Raw genomic sequence first — 14,941 nt, forward strand, 5'->3', positions numbered from 1 at the left:
ACCTGTGAAACGTGTGCTGCCGGTCGGACTTGCTGCAGCTAATGCACTGGGTTTAATTGACGAAGGTGTTGCGCTGAGAAGTGCATCTCTCTGGAGACCTGGATATAAAGCACATTAACATCTAATTAAAAAGCAGTCACGTGTAAGAGCGCTTTAAGCCCTGGAGCTTGAAGTGCCCTGATGTGTGTCCTCTTGATAGAGCGGGCTAGTAAACTTCGATGATGTTGGTTCAATCATTGTTGATTCGGACAGATGATATATTCCGTCGCAGATAGAGGTTAGATGAACCGGATTTTTCCTTTAGAGTTTAGGAATTGTACAAGTAATTAAATGGCCTGTGTTTCCAGATTACTTTTCTGGAAAAATTGTTCAATGTGTTATTGTGGGGTACACAAAAAATGGTTGAATGTGTGTTGCACCTTCATACAATAGATACCATTTCTGTGTGTCCTTGAAAAATGTTCAGTAGCAGTAATTCGTGTATAAATGCCTGAAGTATAATATTTGTAAACACTTGTGTTGGACTTTTGATTGCTTGTTACTTCTGTGTTACCCGTCGCTCTGGAGGGAGTGGTTGAAAGAAAAGAAACGCACAAATACCTAGGTGAGAAACCTGTTGATTGCCCAGATATCTTCCTCAAGTTGTGCAATAGTGGCTAATTTTTAAGGTGACACCGAACTATGTAAAAATACATCCATCTAACGTTATCATATATAAATGTATTCCTCATGAATCATGAAAATCCGGCATGCATCAGGTTCTCGAGGACTACTTTTGAAAACCTAGATATAGTTCATATTTTTGTTTGATTTTGATTGCTGCCTTTGGTAAAGGTTGTCTCATCTCAAACCCCAGTGGCGGTCGTACCTCAAGAGCACATAGATCAGAGTTGCGTTTAAAAAAAAAAATACATCAATTTCATGTAACTTATTTCCGACGCCCCAGCAGTTGCCATTTGCTAGCAGGCTTTAACAGGTACATTTTCACACCTTAGTTTACTACTCCACCCCATGCAATCATTCACATTTTTTTCTTGACTTTAATTTTTTGGAAGACCTGGAATCTGTCATTTGCTACTGGGGCTCCACAAGACTGAAAGAGCTTTTGTGTACTTAAGAAATTATTGTTTATCATTTACCAGTTTAAGTGACATCCACCATCTTATATCATACATAATAAAAAAAAATGAAAAGGGCGTCTGTGCCATTTAGTAGAGGCACGTATGTCTGGTGATGGATGCACATGTGTACGTCATAATACCTGTGCACACTTACAGAAAGATGTAGCTGTGTCATGTCACCCTATGCCGCACCGCATCAGCAAAAACAGTGGCGTACCCATTAGGTCTACAGGGTGAGACAAACTGATTTTGCTGGTGCTTGTTCCCTAGTTTACTAAGCCAACAAATGCTGGCTACTTAGACACATATACAAAGCTTTCTGTACTGTGTTAGATTGTACCTGGTAAGGACCACTGATCACACAGTGGAACTTCTTTCACAAAAATTGTGTTATTTACTAAACTCAAATAATTATTTAATTTAAGCACTATAGTAATTGCGGCACCATTGAATCAGCAAAGAGGCTGTTGTTTCATGGTTTCCGATTTACAAAAGTTATTTCACGCATCAAGAGTCTGCATTTTTTCTAAATGTGCAGTTAACCACTTGCGTATTCTGTTGATGGGCTGTAACGTTAGAGGAGCATGACTTACGACTAAAGAGTTTTATACCTGCTACACATTTAATGTATTAATTACACTGGTGCTTAGCACCGGCTGTTGTATGTTTGCTTTTTGGTTCTCATATAACCACAAAATGAAAAGAATATTCTTTAAAAATGTGAATAATTGAAGCGTATAGCTCGAGAAAGCTCCAGAAAAGAAGAAACCATTCTTGAAACGTTGGATCTGTAATGACTATTTGATTGGGCTCTAGCCCTGTAGGACCCTCGAGGATGCTCCATTTTAGTGAGTAATATTTAGAGTATTCAGAGGCAAACCTTTGTTTACCAGGCAGTTCTATGGGTGTATTCGCCTCAACTGGAATCCTTACCTCTTTGATATGGTCATACTAAACGGGAAGTTCACCCCTGCCTATCTGCAGCTTACCGGGGCACCTCCAGAAAGTCATGCTGTGCTTCGCAAGTTCAGTAAGAAGCCCGTTGCCCTAGTCGAGGCCGGAGAAGACAAAGGATTGCACTGAAGTTGTTAGGTCAGCAGATTTGGAAATGGTTTGCATTTACAAACTGAGTTAATTTTTACAGAAAGGATGATAAACGTATGCAAATGCCTTCAAAGTGACAAAAAGTTTAAAGATAATGGATATAGGCGCACAGGAGCTAACAAAGTGACAGAGCAAAGAAAAGCTGGACACTACGGTGTTGCAGGCCGGGAAATGAGAAGACTCATCGGGCATAACAATTCTTACTGCGTTGGTACCTGTCAGACCTCAGGTACCTGTCATGGGAGCCACAGGGCAGGCAGGGGCCTCTGGGACCCAACCGTCTTGGATGTGGGCTGTTCTATGGCTTTGTAAACTGTACCAAGTACCACCCCTTCCACGTTTTACTTTCATGGTAGCAACGGACGAGCAGTCAAGGGCTTCTCAGAGAGTTAATGTGTGGGACAAGAGCACAGAACTCAATAGTTAACCAATAAACACAACAACATATGATGCAACCCAGTGCTCCTCATTTAAGTAAAGGAATGTAGGAGGCTGGTTCAGTATATAGTGTCCACCTATGGTGATGCACTGTGCCCTGAGTCCTGGCAACTCTTAGTGTTAGTGTATGGGTCCCTGAAAACCAAAGCTTACATGGGGTAGCTGTGGAGAGCAGCTAAGGCTTATCCAGGAGGGGTGTAAAGCGGTTGCATATACCACTTTAGTCGGTCAGTAAACTTTTCACACAAGATAGAACCACACCAGGTGAGTAGAAAAATACTTTATATTCATTACTAGACGCTAACTTGATATATCTCCTACCCGGAGATATCAATTACACCCCAAAATACTTAGAAAACAGGTAAGTAGCATAGAAAAACATATAGGGCTCCACCGGGGGGAGGGGGGAGGACAAATCCATATGCTAAAATAGTGGGATGCGAGGTGAGTACCAAAACAGGACTAGTACCCAAGGTTGGAGGACCCCAAAGGAAGCAAGCAAGCAACTAAGGTGAGTAGCCAGGGACACCAAGGCGCTCAGGTGCATGGTGGTTACACTGGGCCAGACGTCTATAGGGCAACACAGGGTAAGTGGCGGTTGGATAAATTAGAGTTCCAGGACCCTTCCCAAAGGAATCACTTGGATCAAGGATGGTTGGAGAGTCACCTTACCTGTGGATACCCAGAAGATGCGGATACCTGCAAAAAGGAGCCAGGGTGCATAGGGGTGAAGTAGTTTTAGAAACCTCCATTGACGTCGGTCGTGGAAGTTCAGCAGCTAAAGTGGGTTGTGGAACAGGCCGGTGGACCAGGATGAAGAATCTAGACAAGAAGGATCTGAAAGCACAGGGGACAGAGCCCAGACCACCCATAGGTGAACAGGGGGCACAGGAGCACAATACCAGCCCTGGTTGAAGGTCCTTGCTGTAGCATGGTGAACAGGAGACAGCAGCTATGGAGACCAAGCGACGTTTCAGAAGACCAGGAGCCTTTCACGAGCTGTCCCAAGCTGGCCGACAAGTGCCAGAAGGTCAATTGCCGGCAGGATCACCTATAAGCCAAAGCCTTGGCAAACGCAAGCCACAGTTTGCGGGAGAAGATACTTGGTTGCAGACCAGCAAGGTCTGTGGGACTAACCCAGCAAGGGTAAGTCAGAGCTGTCCTTCAGCACGCAAGAGAGCCAGCAGGAATTGATGGAGCCCCCTCGGTGACCCTTTGGCAGCAGGTACAGAAGGTTGCAAGGAAGCCCGAGCAGTACACAGGAGACGAAGGCCCATGATGCAGAGGAGCATGCAGAACAACATGCTTGGAGCTGTGCAGTGCTGGAGTCAGGGGCTACTTGGAACTTGAAGATCTTTGGTGAAGAAAGCCAACAGGCCTTGGTTACAACAAGCAGATGCAGTGCACAGGTTGGCAGTCTATGTTGGCTGTAGTAGTATTACAGTCTCCCAACTTGGAGGGAATACTGGTCAGGCCTCTGTAGAACCAACAAACCACCACCTATGTTGCAGAGCCGGGTTTTGTCAGTAAGATTTTAACCTATTTTTATATTGTATGATAATTCACTGTATTGGACCATATGTTTGGTTATTTTAATTTTAATAAAATAATTTTACAATTGTGAGCACTTGGGCTTTGAGGGTGGTGGTGTTTTGTTCTGGTGATATATTTGCTGTGATGAGTGACTTTGCCGCGTTGTATTAAGCTGCCCAAAGAGGATCCTTTCCTGACTATGTTGTCCGTGGGACAACAGTATCAGCAAACCGGTCTTCGACGTTGAGGTGCCGCAGATGCAGGGAAGTGACTCCTTCACTTCAAGGGAGATTCCTTCAGGCTAGGATGCAGGCTGAGTCCTTGGTGACTTCGAGGATGCACAGCCATGGATTTGCAGATCTTTGGAAAAGCACAGGGACAGAGATGCAGCAGGATCCTTTCTACCAGGAGCAGGTTTTTCGTGGGTCCTGGCTTGAAGATCAGCAGAGTTCCAGTGTCCACCAGCTGAAGAGTCTTTGATCAATCTTTAGCAATTGACAGTCGGTTCCAGAAGTTGTTGTCAGGACGAATCTAAGAACCCACCCTCAGGGGAGCCCTTAAGTAACCCTAAAAAGGGGGAAGGACCTCTTCTCTTCTCACCCACTTACCAGTTGTGGCAGTCTTCCCACCTGATTGTGGACAGAGATTCAGAATCAACAGTTGCAGCTTCCGGGCTGTCATCCGTGTTGGTAGGCCTTCATCCGTTGCAGCCTCGGGGCTGATCAGGGCTTTCCACTTCAGCGACGATGCAGCTTCAATCTCTCCAATATTGGCAGCAGTAGCACAAGTCTTTCAAGCCTTTAGCGGACTGCCAGGTGACACAGTGTTGTGCTTTAACATTATTAAAGCAGCTCAAACAAAAACCAGGCATCAAGTCTAAGGGGACCACTTCATAATACGAATCACTCATGGCTGTGCTCTTTGGAATATCCTGCTTTCTCTGCATGCCCCCACGCAAGGAACACGTTGGGCTTCTCCACCTAGACAGTGCATTCTCCTGCATGGCCAAGCATGCTCCTTCCATCTCTCAGCAGGCACCAGGCAGAACATGAACTGTACCAGCAGAAAGTATACACTTCAAGTGATATCCCCTCATCTCTGAGAAACTGGCTGCTAGGCAGACACCAGAACTGGTGCACTGAAGCTCCTTAAGTACTCTGAAGCACTCCCTTCCATGGTGAAGAAGAATTTGGGACCGGAACTAAGTGAGTGGTTTGGATCACACTATTATACTAATACACATTGTCCTGAAAGGGGATCTGAATCTATTGTATAAGGCTTAAGAACTGGTTTGTGTCACTTCTCTTCAGGTGTCATTTTCAGGCTACTCCTCAGACTTTGTGCAAAGTGGTGGTTCTCTAAACAAGTCGCAATGTGGCTGGCTGCAATCAGGAGTAACTAATACATGGACACAATGAAGTGTGCAACCTTTGCACCTTGCTTTCATCAGTCCTCTTGAAGTAGTAATCGGAGACGCACAAAATGGCAGGCAATGCCTAAAAATGTCTTCACCTTGATCAACAAAAACTGCAGTTCCACCTCTCACTCTTAAAATTTACTTAAGCGCAATGGTTGGGAAGAACTAATCACCACCCCTTAGCTTATAAGGCCTTCAACAAAATTCTACAGGTAGCTCTGTCTCCATCCTTACTTACTTTAGTGTCTAAGATCCTCATTCCGAGTCTGGTGGTCCACGGACCGCCAGACTCGCAGGAGCGCAGCGTACTTCCGACCGCCCTGTTACGAACAGGGTAGTTGGGCTGCGCTGAGACCACCGCAATGCCTGGTGATGATGCGGCAATCTGGAGGCTGCCGTATGCTTGGCGAGGCCGCTGCAGCCCCACCAAGCATATTACGAGTTTCCTCACGCCACACTTTTCTTGGTGGTGCGACGACCATGAAAAGTGTGGCGGCAAGGAATCAGAGGGGTCCCTACAGGTACCCTCGTGCCTCTGTGCCATGGGGTGTATGCAGATGGGCACATTTTGTGTCCCCTTGTGTGCATGTACCCTAGTACCTGCATGGCATAGACTGCAGCAGTCCAATGCAGTGCAGGGACTGATTTTGATGTTCCCCTTGCGGTGCCTATTTCATGGGCACTGCTGTGGAAATGCCAAAGAACCACCCGCCAGACAGGAGAAAAACTCCTAATCTGGAGGGCCGTTCACCAATGGTTTTGGTGGTGTTGGAGTGGGGAAGTCCCACTCCTGCACCGCCAAATTCGTAATGAGGCCCTAAGTCTCCACCCACAGGAATGCAGCAAATACATATCCACTGTCTGTGCAAATTGTCCCCATCCTCCATGTTGTGCCATGCTAATTCAAGTGCATGCAAATTGGATCGCACTAGCCCTATTACTCACTCACACAAAACACAGAGTACTTCTACAAAACATGTGCTTTAGACTCACTGTACATACACACAGTCAATGTGCATGCAGGTATCCTGACTCTTGATTTGGCCTTAGGTTTACGCTAAACTAGCGTGTGTGCATAGGCCTAAGCCTGCCACGGTAGTGCAACAAGGCCCAAACCTGTCCAGTGACCAGGAGGGGCGCACAAAGAGTGCCGTCATAGTGACTACAGTCAAAGTCCTAGGTGTATCACAAAGTGGTGGTAGCAGCATACCGTTTTGAGAAACAGTACTCCGATCGCCATTTTCTGTTTGTCAAAAGAGGAGAGACTACTGGCTCCTCACTTGTAAAGTTCCACAGTTGGGTGGTCAGAACTCCCACTCTCAAATCTCAGCAACATTTTGATTCTTGAAAATATTTCTTCAGCATCAGCCTGGAAGCTGTATCTAGTCAGGGCTAGAGGATGTAATTTGCTCCTTACAAGTCTTAATCAAACGTGGGTATCTGGCATAGAAAAGCCCATAGAAGGACTATTGTGTCCTCAAACTGCTTGAGTAGCAACATTTAAGAACTGCTATTATTTGTGATCCTCTTCAAATGCATCACAGTCTTCAAAGTTAGAGAGTTCTTCTCTATGCCAGGAAAGGCCTCCCTTCTTATCCACTTCTGAACAGTGATCTGGTGAAGTGTAGGAGCATCTAAAGACAAATACCATTAGCAGAGACAGCCCATTATATTTTGCACTAGTTCCAGTCTCTGGCCTCTTCTTTGTTTAACCCCAGGATGTCCAGTGCTTATTTGACCCTGTGGTTACAGGTGGGGCTCCTCGGCACCCATGTCTGTGCCAAGCCCTTATTGGTCCTCATAATATTTTGACACAGTGCAAGAGAGAAAAACATAAATGGGACAAAAAAGAAGGAAGGGAAAAACGAAAAACGAGTCACAAATGAAGAAAGCAGGGATGACAAAGAACCTGCTTAATAGGCATTCGACCACATTATAGGTACAAAATCTAAAGGTTCAAAATTAAAACAAGTTGTAAACACCATGAACAGACAGAATCTTAAACAATTATTTTATACAGTGCATTTATCCACTATTGTTCTCCCACTGTTCCTCTAAACAAATACTCTAGTCCCCAAATTCACACATAATGTAAATTGACAGCTATAGCTATAAAGTGAATTCCCTCTCGGTTTAGCTGAAAGTATAGAGCAAAAATCATGGGTCATAGCACTACAATGGCAGTTTTGGGGCGACATAGCTGCAAAATCGGCCCTGTAACAAAATCGGCTGAAAAGCAGCCCTGGCAAAGTGCTCGCCCCTCTCCCGCCCGGGGGGCGGGGGGGCCGGCCGAGCACTTTGCCAGGGCCGGTTTTGGCTCCCAGTCCGGCCCTGCTGGTGTCCTCATGGTTGTAACATTTGGATGAGCGCTATTTTATCACCTTAGAAAGTGGTAAATATTAGCGTGTCACAGGAACCTTCAAGGCATGTGCTACGTTTGGCTGTGAAACTATAGCTGCGTTTGTTGACGTTTCTAAAGTGAACATCTAAATATTACACAGTAGCATAATTTAAACATAACGTGGCAAATCAAAGCAATCAATTAAAAAAAGAGAGCAACTCAAAAAAGGCAGTAAATAATAACAAAATCTTATTGCAGTAATGCAGCACAAAAAGACTGCAGCGCAAAATACAACAGAGCACATAATTAGCTCCATAAAAAGCCCATAACGAAAGTGCACAAAAATGTTTTTTTCATAGTACCACCTCCAGAGTCAGGGGTTACTTTCTACCGTTTAATTTTTCTCAATATTTCGAGCTTGCACAGATGGAAGATTGAGTTGGCACTGGGAATCCAACACGTAACCCGCAGGTTACAGCACCTCAGTGGGTGTCGGATGAATCACCAGATATGAAGGAAGCTACTTACTTTACTTGCACAACAGCCAGCTTTTTTTTGTGTTGTATAGTTGAAATAATCTTCACTTGTGCACATATGTTCTTTGCTGAAAAACGTCGGGTTGAAGATGCTTTATGTTTCTACTAAGGGAGACTAAAAGCAAAATACAGCCCAGTGTAATTCTCTGGCAAAAGCCTTACTTCCGTGATGAATCATGCAGCGGGTACGGGTGAAAAGAATCTCACTGTGATGTAACTGTTCATGTTGACACCACCAAAATCACTGCTTATAGCTGTTTACTAGACCCCACCAACTTGCGAGTAACACTTTAATAAATATTATAGACAATTTCGATATTTTTAAATTCATAAAATATTGCTAAATAAAGTTTGTTGTGCCCAATTTTATAACATTAATAGAAACCACCCATATTTCACAATTAAAAACATCCTAAGGGGAAGTAAGTTGTACAAATAAAACACGCGTTTGTCCTGCCGGACGAACGTATTAGAAAGGTCTCTGTTTTCATTGGACACTCCTAGTTGCCAGACACTTCTCTTAAGGTTTTTTTAATTTATTTTTAAAGAAGTCGGAATGGTATAGTTAGATATATCTCTGTCCTATCCTTCTCCTACACTTATTCCTAACTGTCCTGTACTCTTCTATCTTAATCCTACCCTCAAACTATACCCAGCACAGGGAGACTCGCCGAAAATGTGCCTTTCTGCTTTCATACCTTGTATTAACAGAGGCGGGAAACCCATGTAACAAATGTTATGCCGTTTGTAGATAAAATCCACAAAAAAAAGTATATATAAGAAAATGATTTGTATAACTTAGTAACAACTTTACTTGTATGCACTAAGCAGTTGTAGCTGAAAGTTGTCAAGAATCCAAATACCCGGAATTTAAGCAGCAGTTTTAATGCTTTATCAGTTTTTCTTTGGAGTTGTCTTGTTTCTGGAAATGCATGGTATACAACACAAGCTTTTTCCATGTACTATGCATGTCTATATGCATGTATATAAATATGTGGTATTTATAACGTGCGAACCTAACCGGAAGCAGGGCCGGTTCTAAGCATGTGCAAGCTGTGCACCTGCACAGGGCCACCAAACCCCAGGGGCCACCACGCCAATATATATCCTTAATATATTAATCCTCTGAGGATGGATACATATTTGCGTGGTGGCCCCTGACAGGGATTTGGCGGCCTCCGGCTCTGTTCCACTTCTAAACACCCTGACCCCCTCCCCTCTTTACTGGCCTGCGCGCTCCGCCCCGCCCGGACCCCCTGTTCCGGGCCCCCTACCTACGCTCCTTGCCCAGGGCCACCATGAGCCTAGAGCCGGCCCTGCCGGAAGGAAGAGGAGCGCGGTACAGGGTCAGAGGCCAAGACACAGTCGGCACACTCGGTCAGGTAATTGTAGAGGCAGGTACAAGACCCAGAGTAACGGTTACTGCTTCAAAGAGACGTGTCTTAAGCTGTTTCTAAATTGCGTTGATTTTTTTTGCTTAACGGAATGGTTAATTCAGTACAACTAACTTTTAAAGATATAGAGGTACAATCATTTGACTGTACGTCAATTACTCACGTTTTGCTGCAGCTTTTAGAAGTAACTATACAACAGATGTTAATTGGACCATGTTGCATGTGCAGTGTGATCTGTGAGAACCAACCTTGACTAAGGATTCCATTTCATCTGTTTGTAAAACATTATTCCGCTCTCTCTGATAATGCACATTACGTTAATACACAACAGGATTGCTGTATCCAAGAGAAACGAGGTACACTGACTGAAGAGTACACTTAATGGTACTTTAGGTACTCATCCCCTCACCTTGTCTCATTGCTGTCTTGTTTTCACAGGCTATGCTGGATATTGCTGCGCACCAAGGATGGCTGGTTACTGCTCTAAACATAACACATCTGGTGCAGATGGTGATTCAAGCCAGATGGATTGATGACTCGTCTTTGCTTACACTGCCCAACATCGAGCAGCACCATCTGTATCTTTTCAGGTGCAGTATTGTAACTTTTTTTAGCAGCTGTTAAATTAAAATGTGAACATGCACTATGTGTCTGTATATATATGTGTGTATATGTGTGTGTGTGTGTACATATATAGATTACGCTGAAATTCTCTACTTATGATCAGCTTTGTCAACATAACATCTCCATGCACTGTTTGTTCGTGACCTCACAGATATATCACAAGTGTCATCATCAACAATTTTTTGTTTCATGATGATGCAAGATTTTTTGACATTATAAAATAATAACTGATCTTAGTAGAAAACCATAACTTTCCTTGCCTGAATGTGCCTCCATTCTATCCCCTAGTACATGGGTCCGACTGCAGGCAATATCCAATAAAAACAGTACACAGGGCATGGCCTTTCGTCACAACCTGTGGCCAGGGGATGCAACTCTGCCTGATCCCGTCTGTGTCCATTCATACTCCGTATTCAACATTGAAGGTGAAGCAGTTCAGGCAGGGTGGAGGCTCTTGGCACCGTCTACCTAGAACTAGACCCCTAGAGCCCTACCGGGATTTACATTCAACCTGTTACTTTACCATGGTGTACAAAGACTGCAAGGGGCCATAAATCACTGTTGAGAACCTTATTAGAGAAAGCCATTTTCTTGTCTACGAAGAAGTGAAAGTCCTGCCTACTCTCTTTATCCCATCTCTGGCAAGATGCTGTTGCCTAAAATGACTGCCATATTAGGTGTGCATTCATTGCCTGCCTCTACATGGATGCTGATAGACATTATTGAATGAATCATTCATGGACCGTTGTTTGAACTTTGTTACTAATCCATACAGATTTCTTGAACAGATTTACTCTTTCAGTACCTTTGCAGTTGATAGAGACTTCTAGCTGTAGATTCCTTACCTTAGAATATTCCCCAGGCATCAGACTGGACCGCAAAGTTTTTAAGCAGTATCCCTGCACACCAGTAGGTGGTGTCATCCCACGTCGGAGGCGTCCATGTTGGAAATGACGTCCACGGAACCTGTATAGGTGCCACCCTGACTCGCTGACATCAGTTCTTTTCTTTCCAGGTCAGATATCGCTGATCTGTGAAGCGCTACCCTCAGCTGTTTTTTGACTGGCTTTTTGCTTGACGTTTGTTGAACCCCTTTTTGATGGATTTTCTCTCCTGTGTGACAGGATATCCCCAAAGAAACCAGCTTGTTTCAGACCATGTTGTGCCTGTCACAGGCAGGTGTCTGTGACAGACCCAAACTTGGTTTGTTTGTTGTGCTTGGAGAGAGACCACGACTCCAAGACCTGTGAGGACTGTCGAACCATTCGCCCGAAGGCACTAAGGAAGTGATCCCTCAAGCTCCTTGCTGCCTGATGTCAGACGACCCCCGCGACGTTCAACATTCTGGTCACAAGGAAGGTACTGGGACCTTCCGGGAGCCTCACCTGGTGATCATCATCCCACCCAAAGTAATCAGGTATGTTCCATAAACACAAGAAGTCACAGAGGTGTTTGACTTCACTGCACCTTTTCGAAGGCTTCTGACGTTGGAGCGTCGGCAATCCAGGCCATGTGCTTCGGTCGAGCCTGAGTCAGGGTCAGCTCCTCGCTTCCCTGACTTTCCTCATAGAAACCCCCACCCAGCTGAAAGATTATTAGGAGGCCATGCATCTAATATTTGGGCTGCCCGGCACCTCTGGAGCATCTTCGGCCCCCCACTGGAACCTGGCTGGCGGGTTCCCACTCTGCACCAGTTGGGCCCCATGGATCCCATGCTGGATCCAGATTGGAGCCCCTTTCGAGACAAAGACCTTCCCTGGGGCCCACTTCAGTGGTAGCGCTATCCCAATCTTCATGCTCGACTCCCACATGGAGCCAGATGGGTGTCATCCGACGCTGGTTCCGGTGCCGCCCGGGACCATGCTTTCTGAATTGGAGTCAGTGCCTTTTGCCTTTGACAGGCCTCGAGAGAGAAACAAATGGGAGAGGTCTGAGGACTCTTATGGATATCTGCATCCTCTAGATGAGAATGAGGACAACTGGTATGAGGAACTGGCAGAGGCTAGTGGGTTAGACACCTAACCTAACACTGACTTGGTCTCTCCCCCTTCCGTGGCTATGGAGAAAGGAGCCTCTTTCACTGTGGTGTTGCGTAGGGCGGCCGGGGTCTTGGACCTTTAGCTACACTCAGTGACGGTCAAGGCGAATGTCTTAACAGAGGTGCTTCAGCGGGAGTCGCCCATTCTGAATCTTTATTCCCATTCAATGAAGCCTTTACCGATATCCTACTCGATGCCTGGCCCAAGTCCTGCACAGGGCCTCCTTTGCATAGGAAAATTGCCCGCCACCATCGGACCGCTCCTGGGGACCACAGATTTCTTCACAGCACCCCACCCTGGAGAGCTTGTTGATCCAAGCCTCCATCTCTAGGATCAACCCTGGCGTGTACCTTACCCCTCCACCGGATAGGGAATCCAAGAGGCTGAATACCTTTGGCAAGAGAATGTTCTATTCCTCCAGCCTTGCACTGTGGTCGATGAAAACTGCATGCCTGTTGGGTCCATATTCCCATACGATCTGGGATTCGGTTGTGGAAGTGCTGCCTATGGTTTTGGGGGAGGCTCAAGCTAAACTCCTACAAGCTATTGCTGACGGGAGAAACGCAACAAAGTTCACCATATGATGTAGACTGGACATGGCCTACTCGCTGGGTGGAGCCCTTTCATTGTTTGTCGCCTTGTGGCGCCACAGGTGGCTGAGATCCACTGGCTTTTCAGGGGATGTCCAAGCCTCACTTATAGACATGCTGTTTGAAGGCTAACTTAGCGCTGGAGAACTTTAAGGACAGCAAACTATGGCCAGGCCTTGGGCTGGTCTATGGCCACTCGTTATCCCCAGTCTGCCTTGCGTCCATACCCTCCCATCCTCCACGGCCAACAGGCTTCCAAGCCTTTTCGTGGCTCAGGGCGCGGGTCCCTTAGACCACATGGACAGTTAGCCAGAGGTCAGGCCAGTCTACCACCCCTAACCTGGCAACTGCAGCCTTCAATCCCTTAAATCCCATTAGCTTACCATTCGACCGTCTTGCGCACCCAGTGGGGAGGCAGGATACACCATCGCCTGCACCACTGTAAGATCAGACCGGTGGGTTTTAAAATAGTCCTAAGAGGCTACTCCATCACCTTGTTACCACCACTCCACCCAATTATGACTGGCTGACGGAGGACCAGCTCTCCTTGCTCTTTCAGGAAGTGCAGGGTCTTTTGGCCAAGGGAGCCATAGAGAGGGTGCCACATCAGAAGTAGGTAGTGGTTGCTATTCCCACAACTTTCTGGTGTCCACGATGTACGGAGGTCTTTGTCCTATCCTAGACCTGCACCTTCACAATCTTTTCCTGAAAAGGGAGAAATTCAAAATGCTCATGCTTGCACAATCTCTGTCTATCTTGGATGTGAGAGACTGGATGGTAGTGTTGGACTTGCAGGCCACATATTTCCATATCCCCATCCTTCCTGTTCACAGACATTACCTGTGGTTCATAGTAGTCCAAGAGCACTTTCAGTTTGCCGTGCTCCCCTTTGGCCATACCAGTGTCCCTCGGGTATTGACAAAAGTGATGGCTCTGGTTGCAACTCATCTGCAGAGGTCAAGGCTTCCAGTACCTTGATGATTGTCTATTGAAGACAGGCTTGCCCCAGGCAGTCGTCTCCCACCTCCAGACTGGGGTGAAACTTCTGCACTTGCTGGGATTCAAAATCAACATGCCAAAGTCACATCTGACTCCCTCTCAGATGGTCCTTTTCATCTGAGCTGTTCTGGACACAGTACAGTTTCGGGCCTATCCTCCCGAGCAGCGAGTCTAGGATATTCAGACTATGATACCAGTGTTTTAGCCTCTATCCTAGATTTCAGTGAGACGGACTCTGAGGCTTCTGGGCCTCATTGCCTCCGGCATCCTGATAGTGACACATGCCAGGTGGCATATACGGGCTCTGTAGTGGGACCTGAAGTTCCAGTGGGTTCAGCAACAGGAAAATCTCTCCGACATGGTCCAAATCTTGGAGGGATCTGCACAGAACCTGCAGTGATGGCTGACCAACCACTATTGGTCAGAGGCAGATTTCTCTCCCTTCCCCAACCAGATCACATAGTAGTATCAGATGTGTCTCTCCTGGAATGGGCCGGCCATCTATGAGAAGTGGAGATCAGAGTATTCTGGTGTCCAGAGGAATCCGCACTCACATCAACTTGCTAGAGCTCTGAGCGATTCGCTTGGCATTACAAGCTTTTCTTCCTTCCGTCAAGGGAAAGCTAGTTCAGGTGTTCACGACTATACGACTGCCATGTGGTACTGCAACAAACAGTGCGGGATGGGGTCATGGATCCTTTGTCAAGAGGCCCAGCGTCTCTGAACAGGGCTGGACAAAGCAGGGCTTATTCCTGGTGGTTCAGCACCTGGCATGTTCCCTGAATGCCAGGGGGGGACAAACTCA

The 14,941-nt window shown here is 46.0% G+C and overlaps 1 protein-coding gene across 1 annotated transcript in view; it reads left to right on the top strand.

Annotated features, from left to right (window-relative positions):
• Positions 1–14,941, top strand: part of ASCC3 (activating signal cointegrator 1 complex subunit 3) — a 2,002,173-nt gene that overhangs the window by 1,883,932 nt on the left and 103,300 nt on the right. Inside the window, exon 38 of the mRNA XM_078648375.1 lies at positions 10,323–10,474. Coding sequence (XP_078504501.1) covers positions 10,323–10,474 — 152 coding nt within the window. The remainder of the gene's footprint in view (positions 1–10,322; positions 10,475–14,941) is intronic.

This window comes from Lissotriton helveticus, chromosome 6, assembly GCF_964261635.1.
Source record: "Lissotriton helveticus chromosome 6, aLisHel1.1, whole genome shotgun sequence".
Lineage (NCBI taxonomy): Eukaryota > Metazoa > Chordata > Amphibia > Caudata > Salamandridae > Lissotriton > Lissotriton helveticus.